We start from the raw sequence: 21,570 nt of genomic DNA, 5'->3' as shown, positions 1-21,570 counted from the left end.
CTAACAAGTTTCGAAGTCAGTGCCTTTAATGATCCTAAACTGACCAAGTTACAGCTGGCAGGTTGGGGGGCGTGGGAAATGAACATCACACCTTTAAATACTAGTCCACATTAAGCCTGAGATAATACGTCTTAGAGATGGATTATTCCCTACATGGATTTTAGGAAGTTGGTTACCCACAACACACTAGGACATTGCAGAGGTATGAAAGCACTTCACCAGCCACTACATATACAGCATTCTGTCCAAATTCATAAGCTCACCCGATCAAGTTTGAGTTTGTCCACATCTGCTAGGAAAGGGTTCACAGCTTTCTCTCCAGCCACCTTCAGAGCTGTGCCTAGTGCTTCAAATGCAGCATCTCTAACTTCAGGGGCAGAGTCATTGATATGCTGTTGAGAGGATTCATTTGTAAATAACAAGGTGAGTACTAAGTACTGTTCTAAATTATAATAGCAATGCCCTATATTTACTGGAAATACTTGTGGTGAAGAGTGGATTGTATGAAGGGAGGAGGTATTAACTAGTTGCCAGTGGACTAGACTATCTTAAAGCTATTGCCCGCTCCAATTTCATTTTATGACAGAGTGGTAGAAGTTTAGTTCAGTGGAAAAAAAGCTTACACAATGTTACAAGTAGGCCTAGTCACTGGGAGTCTCTCCTAAGTCAGTGATTTCCACTTTTTCCTAAAACTCCACCTGTACCATAGGGAAGAGTCTTTTCCATTCAGGAAACTAAAAAGGATCAAAGAACATTATTCCACTGGAATAAAGGAAACTAGCCTACTTTGCTGCAGGCTAGTTGTCACCCAACCCTCCCAGTTATTCTACTTGCTGTACCAGAATACGCGCAAAGCTTCACTACATGGTACATCCCATCAGAAAGGCTTCTCACTTCATCCAATCCAGTGCGTCCACCACAACACACTGCTTCCTACAGAAGTATCAATCCATCCTGTTTTACCTTAAGAAGAGCAGCACAGAAGGGTTTTAGCAGGCTCTTTGGCAGGGTAGAAGGTGTACAGTGACGAAAACTTCTTGCAATGAATAGGGATGTCTGTTGCTTGATTGTTGGGTTTTTGTTATCCATCACAGCCAAAATATCCTCACTTATGTTCTGCAATGTAGTCTAAAAGGTTGAACATGTGAGGTGGTTAGCTTCAGAAGAGGGATAGGAGAAGAGTCTTCTCAAACAACCAGCATGATCAATTCTCAGTAGCACAGTACTGACAGAGTTTAACATTTGTCCTTACCGTAAGGAAGATTGCATCTATGGCTTCCTGGAGGGCCTGCACGACCTGAGGCTTCTTCTCTTTAAACTTCTCCAGGATAGTTGGGACAACCTGTTTTTAAAAAGGACACACAATACTTCAATTGCCTAACTGCAGAAAAAACAAAAACCCTCCCCAATGGGACACTTCACACCCTCATGATTCATGAGTGTATGCACATTAGTGAAGGATTCCTCAACTCACCTCCCTCACCCCTGCCACAGGGACATAGCAGTGGTAAGGAACCAGCTCCTGCTGGCCCTATATGCTACCGTTACCACCACCAGAAACGGCAGGGCACTGGACTTCACTCATTTATGACAATTTTAGAAAAAAAAAAATCTGGTTTCTAAATGTCAGGGATGCTGAGACACTTCTCCTAACACCTCCCTCCAGCAAAAGGGACACCATCAGGAAGAAGGCTGCCTAAGGGCTCTGCCCTTTGAGGAAGGAGCCCTGATCCCTATTCCTGCTTTTTCAGCTTTTGTTGCCACCTGTTCGCCAGAAAGCCACTTTACAGTTGTAATTCAGCCTATAAATAAGTACTTATCACCCCTCTTCTCTCCACTCCATCTCTTCCCCCAGGCAGGTAAGAGCATTAGGGAAATCATATCAGAAAGTGTGTGTGAAGGAAATGAATGCCTGATGCCATTAATACCTCCCATTTTTGCTGGGCTCATCTCTACATATTATTTCCATTGTTATGCCACCAGACCACTCACTTGTGGAGTCCCAAAAAGACTCCAAAAGGGCAGGTCTATCCACCGGTGACCATGCAGGATGATACCCCGATATCACGGACTAGAAACCCTGGAAGGGGTATCCTGGGCCTGATGATAAAACGCAGGGAGTCCAGAAGGGCCATTGTGCAGTGGGAAGCCACTGTGGCTGCCAGGTCGACTGTGCGCATCTCTGGCGCTTATCCGACCTGTGCCTACTGTGCCACAAGTAGGAGGAGTCGGCCTCAGGGTCCGAGGTCCCAAAGGCGATGACCACAACAGTGCCGACAATCTCTGAGATGGCGGTTGGTGCTGAGAAGAGGAAATCAGGAAACAGTGCCACAACGATCATGTAGAGGAACAGTGCCAGCTGTCCTGCGACTGAGACCAGTGCTGCGTGTCTGGTGCCGGAGAACAGCTCCTGTGTTCCAGGGCCGTGTTTTAGAGCTGGCCAAGAGACTGTGAGTGCAATCAGTGCCAACCCCTCGGTGCCAGAGACACCGATCGTCACGCTCCCTGCACCGGGAGATCTTGTACCAAGGCCAGTGCCAGGGGATGTTGTGGCGATGTAGACTGAGAACGGTGCCAGTCTGGTGATGAAAGAGGCCTCATCATCACGGGGTTGCCTCTAGATGGCATTTGTCTCAGCAGTTCCGGAGGCTTCTCTCTAACAGCAAGGGGCTGAGGCGCAGTACTTTCTACAAGTTCCTTTGCAGCTTCAAAAGTGTCTGGGATGGAGGGAGGTTCCAACTCCTCCAAGCAGTGCCCCGCCGGAGAGTCACAGTGCAGGGCTCAACAGTACCAACTGGGGCGCCGGAGTCGACAGCACGAGGTCTTGTTGCTTCGAAGTCCTGTCCTCTCTCTGAGGCAGCGAAGTCTCCCCGTATGGGTCTTGCTCTCTGAGGAGAGCGCCCTCTGTCCGCCTTCTTATGGGGCACTGGGGATGCTGACCAGCGCTGGGGTGCCGTTCCATGCTGCAGCGCCGGGGACCTCCAGTATCGAGGGTCTCTAGCACCGGAGTCCTTCCTCACTACCGATTTGTGGACTGATGCCGGGGCGCTCTGCACCAAGCTCAGGCCTGGGACTTGGCAGTCAGGTGCCCCTGGACAGAGTGCGGCTTCCATTTGAAGCAGCTGTTAATGGAAGTCACATTCCTTCCTAGTCCTAGGCTTGAAAGCCTTACAAATCTTGCAGCACTCAGACGGATGCTCCTCCCCTACACACCTCAGGCATGAGTCGTGAGGGTTGCTATTGGACATAGGCTTCTTGCATACACTGCAAGATTTAAATCCCACTCTCCAAGTCTATCCTAACTACAGACAAACTATAAACTAACTACAAAAACAAAAACTGTGTAGGACTAAGCAACAGCTACGGGAACACTTTCAAGCAAGCGAAACGCAGTTCCAACGCCACCACAGACAGTAAGAAGGAACTGAAGTGGGGCAGGGGGTGTTGGGTCGCCAAGGTCATATATTGAGAGCCCTGAGGGTGCCACTCCAGGGGGCTCCCTAGCCAACCCAAGAGGAGCTGCGGAGGGAAAAAGTTTCCGACAACCATTCACGCAGCACGTGCACACCAGATTAGAATTGATGTGAACAATCATGCAAAGAACAATAATTCTATCTATCCATCACAAGACCATACCACTGCCACCAACACAGGTCAGTACTTGCATGAGATTAGCTCACAGACGGACAAAAGGTTGAAGCTGAACCTGAGCAGGACAGGAGTGATGCTCATGGGCAGAGGAAAGCATCCAAGAGCTTGCAGCCACAGTGCAGTTTCCTTTGGTTGAAGGCACACACCCACAACTGAACAATTCAGTCAATAGGTTAACACTACTCTGGTCCCTCACTGACACGGAGCTCACATAGCAGCATCCATGAGTAATGCTTTCTAGTCAATTGAGGATGATAGACTCCAGCCCATCCTGACCAATGATGACCTGGGCCTCAGTTATTCATGCTGTCACCACTTCTTGGCTGCACTACAGCAATGCAGTATGCCTGGTCATGTAGCCTTCAGCACTTAGGAAATTCCAGTTTGTACAGAACTCTGAAGTCTCTCTCTTCAGCAATGCAGGCTTCTGTGAACACATGAAATGTATCCTCTACTCTCTACCCTGGCTGCCCACAGAACACCAAATCAAGTTCAAGGCTCTCTTCTTATCCTCAAAGCACTCCATGGCCAGATATCTGAAAGACCACCTAAACTTTCAGGATGAAGACTGGTCAACAACTTTACTCCACTGGCACAATGAAACTTTTTACCATAAGGTAAAACCTAGCTGTGTGGGAGACAGTGCTTTCTCAGGGGCCAGCCTGAGCTTGTGCATTTTATTCCCCCAGAAACTAAGGATCATTACCAACCTCACCAGTTGGTGCTCCAAGTGCAAGGTGAATTTCTTTGCTCTACCTTCATGAACACTTTGCAATACTTTGAGTGTACATATTACGCGTGAATGCACACATACCTAAAATTTACCAAAACAAGATACTTCATTGTGCACACTTCTCCCCTTACGGACAGACCATGTGACAGAAGTCTGTCACATCACTTTTAACACACTACTGGAAAATGCTCATACTCCAACAATGAGTGCTGTGTAACAACTGACATAGAACATAAACAAAGAGAGGGAGTTCCATAGTTCTACTGGACTCTTGGTATCTCAGAAAAAAGGCGAAATGTAGTATGGACATCCAATTAATAGATGAGAAAGTTCCACAATTTAGGGGTGAAGTAAAGGGAGTTGGTCAGACAGCAAAAAGAAATTCACTTGTGAAATCTCCTTTCCACCAACCTTCCTGGAACCTGCTGAGTTCAATGTACGGTAGTATTCGCAATGAGACTGTTACAAGTAAGTCAGAGGTGGTTAACTGAAGAGCCAATTTGCACTAGGCTATAAATTAGTTTCTATCATATTGTTAAATCCTGGGTTCAAATGCACCCAGCTAGAATCAGGAATAGATTTCTATGTAGATTGACTTAAATTACAATCAAGCTGATTAAACGAAGCTTCAAGAGAATCACAATGCATTTGACTCTGAAAGTGTTCATACAGTGTACATTCTTTGGAGGATTAACGGATGATGTGCTAAAATATTGGCCAATAACTCACAGGAAAGGTCCAATTTCTTAGAAAAAAACTAGGCAAACCAAGTTCCCTAGCAAATGGCTATGTACTAAGTTTGTGGAAGTCAGAGATTCCCATTACAGTACTGAACAGAGCATGTACTCAGAGCAACTCCACCACCTCACATATCCCACAACTATAGAATCTATTCCTTGCATCAGAATTTAGCTGCAGAATCTGGTCTTTTAAATTATGTTACTATCTCTGCAGCTATAAGGGCTAACCATTAAAACACAAACCAAGTGTAAACAGAGGCAATAATGCTTGCGTCTGCCTAAAACAAGTTCAGACAGACAGAGAGACAATGTCCCATTCATCTCAATAAAGGCCCTCTGGACGCAAGTGATTCTGCAGAAGAGAAGATTTGGCTTTTTTCCCCCCAATGTCAAAGAACTCATTTTTACAACTGAATGAGTCATTCTGCTGCAGCCAGGTACCCGAGTTCTCTCTACACTGCTAGGCCCTACCTGCAGCTCCCATTGGTTCTCCACAAGAGAGTTAACTGAATTATAGCGCATACTCCCTGCACTGCACCATGGAACCCGGTAAAAGACTTACCTTTTTGTAACTGGTGTTCGAGATGTGTTGCTCATGTCTATTCCACAATAGGTGTGCATGCTCACCACATGTGCTGGTGCCGGAAGTTTTTCGCCTTAGCAGTACCTGTAGGGGGGCAGCACCCCCCACACCCCCTGGAGTGGCACCTGCCTGGCACGGTATAAGGGGAGCTGCACGCTCCCCCCAACCTCAGTTCCTTCTTGCCAGACAACTCCGGTAGAGGGGAAGGAGGGTGGGATGTGGAATAGACATGAGCAACACATCTAAGAACACCAGTTACGAAAAGGTAACTGTCTTTTCTTCTTCGGGTGATTGCTCACGTGTATTCCAAAATAGGTGATTCCAAGCTGTATCTACTGGAGGTGGGTAGGAGTTCACAAGTTCTCGGGACAGCATACCACTCTGCGGAACCTGGCATCATCCCTGGTTTGGGAGACTATCACATAGTGAAAGGTGAACGCGTGAACCGAAGACCACGTGGCAGCCCTACAAATGTCCTGTATAGGGACATGGGCCATGAAGGCAGCTGACGAGGCCTGTGCCCGAGTTGTGTGCCCTCACAATGGGCAGCGGGGGGACACCCGCTAGTTCATAGCAGGACCAGATGCACGAAGTGATCTGATTAGAAAGCCGCTGTGTGGAAATCGGCTGGCCCCTTGCACGCTTGGCCGAGGCAACCAACAGTTGCGAGGACTTTCTGAACGGCTTGGTCCGCTCAAGGTAGAAAGCCAGGGCCCGCCGTACATCAAGCATGTGGAGACAGTGCTCCTCACTGGTCACATGAGGCTTGAGACAGAGAACTGGTAGAAAAATGTCCTGACCCATGTGGTAGGCGGAGACCATCTTCGGGAGGAACGCAGGGTGTGGGCGGAGCTGGACCATGTCCTTATGAAAGGCCGTGTATGGCGGCTCGGAGGCCAGGGCCCTGATCTCCGAGACCCGCCTGGCCGACGTGATAACAACCAGGAAGGCCACCTTCCACAAGAGGTGAGACCAGGAGCACGTAGCCAACGGTTCAAACAGGGACCCCGTAAGATGAACAAGCACCAGGTTCAGGTCCCACAGTGGGACCAGGGGCTTAGAATATGGGTATAGACGGTCCAAACCCTTAAGGAACCAGCTGGTCACAGCATGAGAAAACACTGTGTCCTTGCACCGGGGGTTGGAAGGCCAAAATGGCTGCCAGGTGCACCCTGACTGACGAGGGTGCCAGGCCCTGGGCCCTCAGGTAGAGGTGGTAATCAAGGATAAGTTGGAGCAGGGCGTCCATCAGGGAAACACCCTGGTCCGCAGCCCACCTAGAAAAATGAGACCACTTTGCCAAAATAGGAGCGGCGAGCGGAGGGCCATCTACTTTCAAGGAAGACTTGCTGAACTTATTCCGAGCACGTCCTTTCCTCGCCACCTAGCCACTGAGCAGCCACACTGTGAGGTGAAGAGCCGCTAGGTTGGGATGGAGGAGGTGGCCCTGGTCCTGAGAGACCAGGTCCAGGCAGAGTGGCAACGGCCACGGCAGAGCCACTGCCAGGCCCGAGAGGGTCCCGTACCAATGCTGCCTGGGCCGTGCTGGGGCTACGAGAAGGACCTGGGCCTTATCTGTTTATCTTTTCCAGGATCCTGCTGATTAGAGGGAATAGGGGAAAAGGCATAGAGAAGCTGGCCCGACCAGGCCAGGAGAAAGGCATCAGAGATAGCGCCCCTCCCCAGGTGCCCCCAGAGCAGAACCAGGGACATCGCTGGTTCTGCCGGGTTGTGAATAGGTTCACCTGGGAAGTTCCCCACCTCCGGAAGAGCTGGTGGGCCACTTCCGGGTGGAGAGACCATTCGTGTTGAGAGGAAAAATCCCTGCTCAAGAAATCCGTCCTCACGTTCCAGAAGCCCAGCAGGTGGAAGGCCTTTAGGTGGATGTCGGAGGCTATACAAAAGCCCCACAGACTGAGGGCTTTGTGGCAGAGGATCGGACAGCGCCTTGCCTGTTGATATAGAACATGGAGGCCATGTTGCCCGTGAGGACCCTGGCTACCTTGCCCTCCAGGTGAGCAAGAGTGCAGCCACCAAATAATTTGTCCTGAGAACCTATGGCCTAGAGAGCAGCATATCAGCACAGGCCTGAGAAATCAGATAGATAAGCCACTGAAGTCTCCTACACGCTCCCCTTCTTCCCCAAGATTTGGCATTCTAGGTCAGTGAATATTTTCTTTTATGAGCTACAAATCTGTGTTTCTGTGGGTGTTCCTCTGGGAATGAGGAAATAGGGACAAAGAGTATTTGAGGGCAGTAGAACAAATTAAATATCATGGAATTTAAGAATTGTTCCTGCAATGACATTGGACCCTGCTCATGCTTAGCAGTAAAGAACAGGAAACAAGGACCTTGTAACTTAATACCACGACTAAAGATCTGTACATACTTGGAAACTTTCACCCCTTAATCCAGCAAGTATTAAAGCGTAGAAGGAATATATGCATATCACGTTTACTTTGTTTAAAAAGAGAAATACCAAGCCCTGACAGTCATTAAAAGGAGTAGTTATTTTTATAGGAGTTTTATTACTGTCACCATATACCAAGGAGGAAATGCAGAGTGAAGTACCTATTACTTACTTGTCCTGCATATTGTCCAAATTTTTTCCTGAGGCCGGTAGCCAATCCAGCAAGGCATTTGGCAGCCAAAGCAACCAACATGACATTTGTGTCCTTTCCAACAACCTGCAAAGGAAGGACAACATTACAGGTAAACAGGCAAGGTTTCAGAGAATCAGAAGTAGTCTAGGCAGAGTGCTACTTGCATTGAAAGGATGGCCACAGCAGCAACAGTGAATTTGTTCAAAATTAAGAGTGAAGCAGTTACTTGGGTACCAACTTAAACTGGGCCGGATAATTTCATTAAATCCCAGAAGGATACTGCATCACTGTCCTGGTACGCTGAAGTAACATTTATCATTCAATCAGTGAACTGTAGTAGTCCTAGCCAGTCAATGAAAGTCCCATCATACTATTTTAAATTACTTCTGGGGGAATTCTGCCCCACTGCGCAATGCTGAATTTATGCAGAATTAATGATCTGTGCAGAATTTCATTTTTCCCCATGGAACTGGTGCAGCAGAGCCGCTGGACCCAGCAGAGCCCAACTCTCCAGCTCGCAAATACAAGACACTGCCATGGGGGAGGGAGAGCTGGAGGGTTCCAGGCAGCTCCAGTTCCCAGTACATCTTGAAGGAAGGTGGTGGTGTGCAGGAAACTCTGTACAAGCCCTGGAACCAGCATCAGGCTGTTTTCCTAGGCCTTTTTTTTGGGGTGAGTGGGTAGGAGGTGCAGGTATCAGACCAGAGAGGCAGAGTGCCCCCCCCACCACTCCCCGAGGTGTCCAGCTGGCATATGACACACGCAGATTGAGACACCCAATAAAATGGTAACAGAGAAACAGAAACTGGGTTTTTATAGGGGTTTAACTCTCTTCTCCTGGGAGAAACGTTTTTGTTCTTGTATTGTTACAGACATACTTGCTGACAGGTATTTTGAAATAAAAGTTACCAAAATAATTGAAACTGGTGTGATTATATGGTGTTATTTTGACAAAGAAAATATGCAGAATTTTATAATATTGTGCACAGAATTTAATTTTTTGGTGCGGAATTCCCCGCTGAGTATTAAATGGCTATGTACCAGTTTGTGATTGCCATTTTCTGCTCAGAAAGTTTTAGGATGTTAGTGCAAGTTATGCCTTGCATCTGGACTCAAAAGGGTCATTTGGTTGCTTCTACCACAGGCCCATAAATCAATGTGGTGTGTATACACACACACACACACACACGTGTGTATATTTTACAGAGTGCATGACAGACCCAAACTCAAAGGCAATCAGAAATCAGATTCTAGTTCTTGCCAGAGAGAATTCTACTCTCTGTAATTGAGTGTGCATCAATTGTGAGTTTGTGGGTTGATCTCAAACAGGTACATTTCAGGACTGCCTTTAAAAGGATGTAGTTTGCCAGTAACAAAGTGTGCCTGACTAACTTGAAAGTCTCAGTCAGGAAGCCATATGGATTTCTGATAGAAGAGTAAGTCAAGGGCTGGATGAGACAAGTCTTCCCCATTTTGCAGAACTATACTTTAATAAATATAGACTGGAATTAACTTAAGACCAGGTGTTTGGATGGGGAGCTAAAAAGGTTTGTTGAAAGCATACATCTAAATGCATGTACATATTACACACTTACAATGTAGTGCCACTTGTGTGTCTAAAAATGGCAGCTTTATGAAGAGCTGCAGGTTGTGGAGGTACCATTCTCCTCTACTTGGACTTGTGAAATCCCAAACAGGCAGCCAAAGCCCTAGAAAACTGCAGTCCCCTAAGGGAGCATTGAGTAGGCATGCTGCTCCCCCAAAAATCAGATTTGAAAGTTAGGATTGTAATACAATCAAGTGAAAGCAATAAATTGCCACTATTTTTGCACCTTCACAAGCAGAACATTTGGTCTGAAGGTGGAAGGAATATGATCAATCCCTAGAGACTTGTGGACAAGGCTAGGAACATAGGAATTCCCACACTGGATCAGGTTATAGACCACTGATCTATCTCCAACAGTAGGCTGCACCACCTGCTTCAAAGGAAGGTGCATGAAGCCCTGCAGTAGGAAGTTGTGCAATAACCTACCCGGAGCGTTACAGGACAAAGGGGAAGTTTCTTACTAAGCCCCACTCATTAGAGGTTCTCCTTTTTCTCTGGAGAATAGAGTTTATAGCCGTTCCATATCTTTTTATTTTAAATCTTTACTATAAGAATTCTGAATATTCTTGTTATTTGTATAACCATCCAATCCTTTCCCAAATCCAGTTAAGCTCTTAGCTTCTGATGTTACATGGCAATGTGTTCTACAGGCCAATTGTGTGCCGTGATACCCTGTAATTGTGCTATATTCTTTGAAAAAGGGTGACCAGAACTGAACACAGAATTCAAGGTGAGAGCATACCACTGATATATATAATTATATATTCAGTATTTTTCCTCCATCCCATTTTTTCTAAACTGTCCTCAAGTGTCTGCAGGAAGAGGCACATTCCTCCAATAATACATTTGGGTAAGGTCTGTTGGATTCTCATACTATTTGAGAAGACTACAGGTATCAATGTTCAACAGGACAGAAGCAAGCCAAAATAATTTAAGCACCACCCTATTGGGTGGGTCTGTTCATCAAAGGTGTAATGTTAAGAGTAATTTGGACAGAGGCATAATGCCAGTATTTGGTCTTATGACCAGTGGTGGCCTTTCAGGCATTAAAATCTAATCTTTTGGCATTAAGCAGTTAACTGCTGCAATATACAAATGCAAAATACATATGACTGGTACAGCGATTTTTACCTTCTTAAGAACTTTCACCATGTCTGCATAGTCCCCTGCTTCTAGTTTGGGATTCTTCACCAGCATTTCAACAGCTTCCAGAGCTTCTTTTCTCTCTTGCCACTTCTTGGCTTCCTGCAAAGCAAAGCATTCTACATTTGAGTACACCAGACACCTAACAGCTCTAGGAAAGCTCACTGTAGACAGACTATAGACTCTAGAGCCTAACTTTGTCCCAAGAAATTCAAGTACTCTTCAAATCCTCATATACTCTAAGATTGGTGGTTACAGCTAGCCATTGGAATGCACTCCCACATTTCAATTTCCATCTTGATTTTACAGCTATTTATGCAGATTAGACAGTCTATATCTTAAAAAATAGATAATTGGAGATATACCAATCTCCTAGAACTGGAAGGGACCTTGAAAGGTCATCAAGTCCAGCCCCCTGCCTTCACTAGCAGGACCAATTTTTGCCCCAGATCCCTAAGTGGCCCCTCAATGTTTGAACTCACAACCCTGGGTTTAGCAGGCCAATGCTCAAACCACTGAGCTATCCCTCCCCCCAAAGCTTGCAAGCCAGCTCCCTATTATTCATATAACAGTACTGCCTATTTGCAGGATGTATGTCGGGTCTTAAAGTCCATCAGCCGTCACCTCTCAATATTGCAGAGAAAAGAGTTGGCAGTTTATACTTACTATTTTGTCATAGAAGTCTTTGGGAAGTTTGGAAAGAATCTCCACAGCTTCCAGCAGCTCATAAGCATCCACCTGTGGGACAACCTCATCCCCATCATCTCCTCCTGCAGGCCAAGAGAGGAAAAATTAGGGGTATGCAAGCTTAGCAGAGAGGCTTGTCATTTCAGTCAAATTTCATTCTTACACATCCCCATGCTCCCTTCATCAAAGACAGGAGGGGAAGTGGTCTATGAATGGTAATGTTTTTGCTACTTTGATACCAGGATGATGTTCAATACTACTGTCTCCCCCAAATGTGTCTTGTTGATAGGATGGTGTGCCCCATTTGCTTTACATCTCTTTTAATTGATTGCACCTTTTTGGTCTGTTCTATTTCTTACTGTGTCTTTTAATAAATGTTAAAAGTTTAGTGTTTCCAAGTAGAGTATCAACGTCACATAGGTTACCTCCATCTGCATCACCTCCAGCTGCCTGCTGCTGCTCAAACTTGGCTTTCAGCTCTTGCTGGGAACGCAGGAATCTGGTCTGTTTGGGAGCTGCTGGCGGTAGCTTGACCCATTCTTCTTCCAGCTCTTTTAGCTACAAAAATCACAAGAATAATTCTCAAGGCCTAAAGCATGAAACATAACATTCCACCAATGATATAGGATTACTCAAGGCAAACTTCCACCTTATTAAAAGCAATGCATTTCCCCCCCCAATTGTCAGGAATTTTCTTGTTTAGGTTTTAATCTTATAATCTGGTTGTGCTATCCTTTCAGTTCACTTGCAATGATATTGTAATACTACAGTATTTGTCCGATTGTGGAGATGGCCAGAGGCAACAAAGCTAACCTCCCTCCTCCCAGAGGTAAGGTAAACTCACTGTTTAGGATTGACTAGTAATATTTATAGTGCATAGAAATATTACCAGGGGTGAGGGAAATGTTTACTAAAAAACAGAAACTGGTTAGGACAGTGGGAAAACATTTTTGGCTTTTGTGAAGAGGTTATGATCTAAATAAAGGAAAAATGGCTGGTTGATTATATGAAAGTCTTTATTAATCTCCCTGCATGCAATGGCATGGCTATAGCATAAAGTCACTAGGTAAGCAGGGTTGGGTCAGCCCAGCTTTGAATACCTAGTTGTAGAAACCAGTACTGGTAATTCAGTTTTTCAGGGAAAGGAATCTTTTTGAATCTCTCTGTATACCAGAGATGTTACTACCTTATTGTTTAAAAGCAACAACTTCCCATCTGACCACAATACTCAATTAAACAGAGGATGGATGTGTGGGCATTTGGAAAGCCCTGAAGATTGAGTATTTAGTTTCCATAACACCATACTATTGCATTAAGACCTTCCTGTGCATAGACAATGCCTATCAAATCCTGGACATTACCAGAACATATTTATTTTTGTTATAATACACTGCAAGTTCTCTCTTCTTTGCCAAGAGAGAATGGTGACCCTGACACCTAGTTATTAAAGGGAGCAGATGGGCAAGTGTAGTTGCCCAAAAAAGATGGGGAGAATCTAAACTACCCACCTAAATTCCCCCTCTAGTTGCAATTGGATATGGTATTTTTCCCACGTCTCACCCACCAAAGTAGTGAACAGATTTGCTATGCATCTTTAACCACAAATGTTGCTTAGTTACTATTTTGAAGCCACAAAAATGAAATAATTTTGTTTTAGAGAGAAAGTTAGAGTGTTTTTACTAGACAGCAACAGTTTTCAGTAAGACGGAAAGGCTCAAGAAAAATACATGCTCAGGTAAAAATATCCCATCCTGGTATATAACAGGGGGTTATAAGAATTAGTTTGAACACTGGAATATTTATGAACCTTAGTTCATAAAACTTTGCTCAGATAGACACTTTCTGTAGCCTACCTGAACCGAGTTTATGTTCTGTAATGGTGGTCTCAGAGCATCCCTTATCCAGCGGTAGACCTCTACAGCAAGGAGTTTGGCTTCATCTCGAACAGCCTTCTCTCGAGACTCAAAGAGTTTTGGCAACACTTTGATAATTGGCTTTAGTGAGATTATTTTTGAACCAAACTCACTGAAAGTTAAAAAGAACACACACAGATGTCAATGGCAGAGCGCAAAATCCAACAAATTCAGCCACAAAGACCATCAATGTTAATTAGCTATTATCTTGACACAGGGTCCTAGACAGAACTTCTTGTACAAGACACAGCCTATACAAGAGGTTGTGTCAGAATATATACTATCAGCAATGGTTCTACATATTAACATGCATTGCCATCATTTACCAATCTGAAGCTACTCATTTGTTGTGTTAAAGAACAGTTGCTCTATCACAATTCCTTCCCTCCTTCATAGTTTGGAATAATAAAACCAGGCTTTTGAACCACGTCAAAGCATGTAATCCAACCTGCTGCTTAAGCCTGTCCCCTTGCCAGAGAACAAGAAATCTCCTTAGACTGGAGTTTATGTGATCTATTTTTCTGATCACACTAGAATCTCCTTTGACTATCCCTTGGAGGCACACTGCAGAAAAGCATTAGTAATTTTGCTGTTTGTCAGAGCAGATTAGTGAGCCATGGGTCATCTCACAGAAAGTGTGCACTTTGACACACACTTCCCCCCCACACAAACCTGGTCATCCACCATTTGGTACCAGAATCTGCAAGTTGCCCTTGTGCCTGTTGCACAGTCTCAGCTTTCAATCACTACTGAATGGGAGCACACCAGTACTCTTCCTGTACTCTGCTACTAAGAACTGGTCAGGTGCTATTGCACTCTTGTTATCAGATGTTTACAAGAAGCTTTATAACAAACAGATTAGCTGCAGGAGGAACATCCCAGTCACGGATTAAGATATAGAATACAAATGAGTCACCAATCCAGTGCAAGGGAATGTTAATATATACCAGAGTTTCCCAGGGAAGCATACTAGGGCCAATGTTGGTCCATACATTAGCCTACAACATGGTTATGTCAAGAGACTAGGGATGATTGTGAGTAACTATGGAAGAATTTCCCTACTAACTAGCTAAACAGACTAAAACCTGAGAAGTGTGAGGTAATGCACGCTGAAGGAACATTTTTTAATTAAAACAAATGGGTTCTAATTGGTTACACGCTTGACAAAGCTAGGCACCAATGCAGACAGCTCAAAGATGCCTGCTTGATACACAGGATGGGCCACAAAGGCTGAGATCTCTGTTCTTGTATTAATACAGCAAAAATGCAAAAAACCGTCTAGTCCCATGGGTCAATGGTGAGTTCCACCTTGAATAATGAATTTGGTTTTACCATCTCATCTCTGAAGGATATAAAATAATTTTATAGACTAGTTTAAAGAATTGAACATAACTATAGAATGAGCTACAGCTGAAACGCAAGTGGCAGAGAAGGCTCATCAGGATTCCCAGTTACACGGTTTGTTTTTATAGCACAATATGACATGATTAAATAAGGCAACTTATAACTGATAATTACTCTTAAATCTGGGACACTACTACAGAGGCATATATCTTAGAATTAAAAATAGGCTTTAGACGTAGGATGTCATCTGCAGTAACAGTAGATGGAACACCAACAACAAAGACAATCTATCCTCATGCTTTAGGAACTAGCTGATTTTTAGGGGGTTGCTTTCTTCAAAAAGGACCCAATACTGGCCATTTGTATCTGTTCTAGAGATTCCTATGCTTAAAGTTTCTATTTCACATACCAAATACTGACAGGATCATCCATCAGACACTGAAAATTTAGAGATTTAGACTGAGGAAAAAAGGAAAAAAAAAAAGTGTCTTGAGGGAGGAGAGAAGAGGAAAACAATGATAAGCCTACATTTAGCAAAGAGAAATACTACAGGGATTTGGCAAACTCCACATACTGGTGAAATTAGACACTTCCAAGGGAATATTTTTAAAAGTTCATCTACAGATCAAGGGGACAGCTAAGTAACTGATACTACATGGAACTCCTGAATTAGAAATCTGAAAGTGCAAAAAATATAGAAAAGTATTCAGAAACTTATAAGCAAAATTCCTTTTTTTTTTTTTTTGCAGATTTGACAGATGTAAGACACTTCATGTGACATTTGTACCCAAGATGTGCTATAAGTCTAAAATTATATTTTATTTTAGACTTACACTGATTGGGCTTCTGAGAAGTTTGTTATAGCCTTTCCTATTAAGAAATTCCTAGACTATGCCAGACACATGAATTCCCTTGCTCACCAGTTCTTGCTTTAAAATAAATTATTGCACAATACAAGACGCATCTTTTCTTTAATTGCATGCACACCAAGCCAAAGATATTTAAAATTTGCTTTAGGAATGACCTGAACAATATCAAATTCTTTAGTGAAAGCTGTTGTTATCCCAAGTGAGACTGCTGTTTCATTAACACCACACTAATAGATTATATTACTTTATGCATTAGCAATCAGCAAGGGGAGCATTTGTGGGGAAGACACAAAACCATTTTTATTTTAAACTCAAAGATACCCTTCTACCCTGATATAACAGTGTCCTCGGGAGCCAAAAAAAACTTACTGCATTATAGGTGAAACTGTGTTATATTGAACTTGCTTTGATCTGCCCGAGTGCACAGCCCTCCTCACCTCCCCCCCCAGAGCACTGATTTACCACATTATATCCACATTCATGTTATATCGGGGTAGAGGTGTATTTATTTACAATTGTTCTAGTTCATTCAACAACTTTGTTTCATCTGTTCAGAAGAGGTAAGTTCCCAAGCCTGGAATCAATAGTTCTGCTGGGCAATAACCCTGCTCCTAGCATTCAAGAAAATGTTTTCCTTAATCAGTCTGGCAACCAGATTGCCAAGACCGAAACTGATCAAGACACAAGAACGGTAATTGCAGAGAAAACTCATCTGATTAAATTCCCACACTGTTCCTGTCAGGGCAAATGTGGCCATTAAAAAAGATTCAGTTCACTGAAGTCATTACAATCTAGAAGATTTAACAATACCAAAATTCCAGAGCCACCTACAGCCTTACCTAAATTATCTGTTACTTAACAGCATGTGGAGTTGAAACAAGAGAACTTACCTCAGTGCTTTCCTCAATGTCTCTATACATGCTACTATGATCTTAGGGTTCTTGTTGTCCAGGCCTTTTAACAGCTCTTCTTGTACAGGCTCCCCTTTCTCAATTTCTATATACATTAAACAGATGTCTATACCCAACTCCTTTGCTCTGGCTTTAGGTTGATTGAACACTTTATTTACAACTCCAGAAATCACTTCTCCTGTTGTCCTGAAAACAGATCACATTTAGTTTTCAGCAGACAGAATAGCGAATGTAATTAGTTCTACGACCCATGTGACATATGCACACATAGTAATACTGAGATAACTAAGCAAGCTTCACCTTCTGGAAACTAGATCTTATTTAGGTTAACCATGGCAATAACATTCCCTGAAGACTTGCTCCACTGTTACTGAACTTGGCTCGGTACTACACATGCACTTTACTAGCTAAAGAGTGTTCCCCCTCTATGTTTGTTTCATGTGCCTGTTGTATCTTGTTTAAGATTGTAAAGCTTTTTGTGGCAGGGACTGTACAGTGCTAGCACAGTGGAACCCACACTAATGGGCACCACTAATAATATATATGTGCACACTAATCTTTCAATACATGCAGAACAGCATAATGCCTGAGGAGACTAGCTTTGAGAGTTCCAAGGCACTAACCAAAAGTTGTGCGTGAGAGAAATATTATGGACAGACAGACACTCTGCTCTCTCATAGGTATACAGTGCTTCATACAGAAAATAAAGATGCAAATCCATGCTCAAGAAACTTGCAATCTAAGTATAGTACAAAAAGATACCAGGAAAAGAGGGAGGTTCATATACAGCAGTTATGGAATTACATGTTCTGTCCTTTAGCTTCTTTTTAAATCTTTAGATAATATAGAAGGTTGGCATAGAAGAGTGGGTTTAAGGGATGAGGAAGAAAAGATTAATTGAAGGAGGGATTTAGAAGAGAATAAGGGAAAGTATGCTGGTATGCACCATCAGGATGGATATTCCAAGTGCTGGAATTTAGCAGTTAATTATAGCATATGCTATAGTTTTGAAACTATTGACAGGACTTTTTATATAACTCCCGTCTGAGGTACTAATATTTTGCATCTTCAATTTTCATTTGAAAGAGTAAAAATTTCCAACACAGATGCTCTCTTCATTGAGCTGAACGTAAAGTGGACAACACTAAGTCTGTACTCTGAGGGTACATCTACATAGCCAAGAAAAACCTGCAACTGGTCCATGCCAGCCGACTCAGGCTTGCAGGGCTCAGGCTGCGGTGCTGTTTCATTGCTGTGAATGACTTCCAGGCTTGGACTAGAGCCTGGGCTCTAAGATCCTGCAGGGTGGGACGGTCCTAGAGCCTGTGCTCCAGTCCAAGCCTGGAAGTCTTCACTCAATGAAATAGCCCCGCAGCCAAAGCCCCATGAGCCCGAGTTGGCTGGCATTGGCCAGCCCTGGGTTTTTCTTTGCTATGTAGATATACCCTGGCCTTGGAAGCAGAGAAAGGTATAGTAAAATCTAGGATACCACTGCGGCTGGCAATACTGCACTTTGGTTGGGAAGGACGGTCTATTCTAAAGACTTCTGTTCTTTAATTAAAAACCAGCAATATTAGAACATCACTGTTCACTATACAAGCAGTTCTGGCTGTCTCTAGCCTGATGGAGCAACTCCCAAAAACATGACAATTTTAACTTCTCCAGTATACAAGAGAAGACTACCTACAATTGCTTGGTGTGCTGTGTTTTCTTAACGTCCTGAGTTAAGGTTAACTGATTTCTAATGCTATATCCAACGAACATGGTGAAATGGGTTGCTAGTTTTGAACTAGAGATAAACAAAGTCCATTGGTTTGATTTCTACACATTTCTAGAGCATATAGAATTTTCCAGTTAAATTCTGAAAGTTGACTCATTTAATTGTAAGACTTCCCCCCTCCCTATTTTACTTTTTCTGCAACATAGCAATAGAAATGATTAGACTGCTAACAAAATTCACTACATATTAAAAAACACTTTTTAGTTTTTTAATAATAAACTATGTCCCACACTATTATTTCCTGTAAGTTCCTTATGACAAGGAGAGAAATACACAAGTTTCAAAAAGTTCAATGAACAGAAAATTGTTGGGGGCAGAATAGTTCTGGACAAGGAAAAGTAGTCTGGAGATAAATGTGAGAAGGGAGGGAAAAGCAGTAGAAACAAAAGTGAAACTGTTTGAGCAGAATATTCCAGGAGTCTTGAGGTCTTTCTGAGTGTAGCCTTCATTGATTTGAAATCTACCATACCATTCTCTCACCAGAAGGGAAAACCTATAATGGCAGTAAGCCGTAAGAGACCCAGATTGGGTCTCATCTATCTCACAGTTGTGAAGAATATGTATTAAGGTTATAACGACCAACAAGAATGCACTTTTATGTAGACATCTATGATTAAATCAAGTCTTCCTGACTAGTGATTTAAATCAAACTGATTTAAATCAAATCCACCCTGAGTCAGGAGGAAGAAAGTTAACCCAGATGGCTCTTTTCTAAACATCAGCAGGTTTGAAGAAACAGCTACCATGCAAACAGCAGCTCCTGATTTCTTGTAACCTTGCATTGTACACTATATTGGATGATAGACCAGATCACTCACCACATTTGAATGAGTTTTCATTTATATTGTTTGACAATCACAATGATTCACAAAGACCGTTAGTTGGCTGGGATTTTGTACATTAAAACTAAAATCACATAGTATTTTTACCATACATAATCCAGGCAATTTCATCTAAGCCTTAACTCCAAAGCTAATTGTGTGTTCTACTCACTCCATATAGGTCTATTGAAGAAGAGTTCAGTTTCATGTGAAGGATTTAACTTTGAACTTTTTATTCCACTTCCTACCCTTCTCAAGTTATAAGACTGCTTAATGTATTATGGTCAAGTGAGAAAAGGAATCCCAGTTTATGGCATCATTCCTTCAACTCATCATTGCATTTTACTTGTCTTTCCTGTTTCAGAAAAGACTTTTTTTTAGGATTTAGAATACTAAAACACACTGTTTTGTCACAGAGCTTATGAATACAAGAAGTTACAGTCAGAGCACAGCAGAGTCATTAGCAACTGGCCATCCAGTAAACAGTTTCTTCAGATCAGGCAGTAAATTGGCAACATGGCAGAAACACTAAAAGTGGCAGCTGCACAGGGCAAATTAGCTCTTCCTAGAAAGGTCATGTTAACTGTCACAAAAACATTAGGAAGGAGAAAGGACTTACTTTCCTGCTACATGAGCATTTTCAACATAGGCAAGTGCTGCTTCTAATCCTTTCAACTGAGCCACCGCATTGGAGTCTGTCACAAGTTTCTTTATTAGTCCCAGATACTTGGACCATTCAGGGCTTTTCTCATCTTCTATTTTCTGAAAAAGCTTCAGAGCTTCTTCATAGCCATTCACTCTGGCTTTCCACAACTAGGAAAAGAAGTCACGAGTTAGGCACTGTATTTAGTTAAACAGCCTGCCATTTAACTTTCATTATAACTTGTGTAGATTTGTCCTTCTCAGTACATAGCTTGAATAGTTGTCTCTGATCAAAAGGAAGCACAGGCTAAGAATAGCAAGCACATAGATCAGTTGTGAATGAAAATTTGTGTAGATACACCAGCTGCAGCTAGTCTGCCTATTCTCCACTGAAGAAACATCAGGTTCATGTAAGAATTAGTTTTACCCACACTGGTATTATTGCTTGTTAGTCCACTGAAGGTTTGAAAAAGTGTTTAATCCTGCAAGCCCTCTACATGCAGAATTCTTATTTTCCTCAATAGGAATTCTGTACAGCTTCAGGTCCTAAGTGTATGTACTAGCTTTGTATAATTGGTTTAATTTTGATCATGGTAAGAGTTATGATTAATAAATTTATTCAGTTACAGACACTGTTTATTCTGCCCTAGCCTGTATGTCCGGAGAGTACATTTTTAGGTCACGTTTAACTAAAAAAACAAAAAACAAAAAAACACACCACACACACAAAAACCATCACTGCTACCTTAAATGAATATAGCCAAGATTACTTAGAATATGCAAGCTAAACAAGAACATTTTAGAACAGTATTTAAAACTTCTCCATCTGTATGAACTGGGCAGCTACATAATCCCAAAGCACTCTTTCCAAGGATGATCTCAACATAAAATGCATGCAACTTCACGACACACATCAAGACAGAATGTCTGAGATGCAGTCTGAAACTTCCCAGTGAGGGAAAAAAACAGGACAATTTTTTTGGTTGAGTATAAGTCAGACGATACAACATCTAAAGCAGCATTTCTCAAACTGGGGTCCATTGAGGGTACCTCCGCAGGTCCATGGAGCCTGCTGATTAACTCCCCCCCTCAACTCCCTTGCGCTAAAAGTCTGTCAGCACAGTGGGGCTAAGGTGTGGGGGGGGAGAATGTCCCTCTGTGCACTGCCCCTGCCCCAAGCTCCAATGCCGCAGCTCTCAATGGCTGGGAACTGCAGGTCAATGGGTGCGGTGCCTGCGGGCAGGGGTAGTGCACAGAGATCCCCTGGCCCCCACACCTAGGAGCTGCTGCCAGAGAGATGTGCCGGTTGCTTTCGGGAGCCACCAGAGGTAAGCGCAACCCAGCAGGAGCCTGCACCCCTGCCCCTTGCTCCAGCCCAGAGCCTGCACCCAAACTCCCTCCCATACCCAGAGCCCGCACCCCCTCCCACACCAAAACTCCCTCCCAGAACCCGCACCCCAACCACCTGCCCCAGCCTGTGAAAGTGAGTGAGAATGGGGGACAGAGTGCCACAGAGGGGGGGGGCTGAGCAGGGAAGGCTTGGG

The 21,570-nt window shown here is 43.5% G+C and overlaps 1 protein-coding gene across 6 annotated transcripts in view; it reads right to left on the bottom strand.

Moving 5' to 3' along the window:
* The window catches only part of CKAP5 (cytoskeleton associated protein 5), a 97,695-nt gene that overhangs the window by 58,365 nt on the left and 17,760 nt on the right, over positions 1 to 21,570 (bottom strand). For all 6 annotated transcript variants that reach the window (XM_039538381.1, XM_039538384.1, XM_039538379.1 and 3 more), the window contains 10 exons: positions 20,004 to 20,197; positions 16,763 to 16,969; positions 13,600 to 13,771; positions 12,172 to 12,304; positions 11,726 to 11,829; positions 11,048 to 11,161; positions 8,290 to 8,394; positions 1,253 to 1,342; positions 964 to 1,128; positions 264 to 392 (listed from right to left, as the gene is read on the bottom strand). In XM_039538381.1, coding sequence (XP_039394315.1) covers positions 264 to 392; positions 964 to 1,128; positions 1,253 to 1,342; positions 8,290 to 8,394; positions 11,048 to 11,161; positions 11,726 to 11,829; positions 12,172 to 12,304; positions 13,600 to 13,771; positions 16,763 to 16,969; positions 20,004 to 20,197 — 1,413 coding nt within the window. The remainder of the gene's footprint in view (positions 1 to 263; positions 393 to 963; positions 1,129 to 1,252; positions 1,343 to 8,289; positions 8,395 to 11,047; positions 11,162 to 11,725; positions 11,830 to 12,171; positions 12,305 to 13,599; positions 13,772 to 16,762; positions 16,970 to 20,003; positions 20,198 to 21,570) is intronic.

This window comes from Mauremys reevesii, linkage group 4, assembly GCF_016161935.1.
Source record: "Mauremys reevesii isolate NIE-2019 linkage group 4, ASM1616193v1, whole genome shotgun sequence".
NCBI classification, from domain to species: domain Eukaryota; kingdom Metazoa; phylum Chordata; order Testudines; family Geoemydidae; genus Mauremys; species Mauremys reevesii.
Note: the sequence above shows the minus strand (reverse complement) of the source record. Positions and strands in the feature narration are given on the sequence as shown.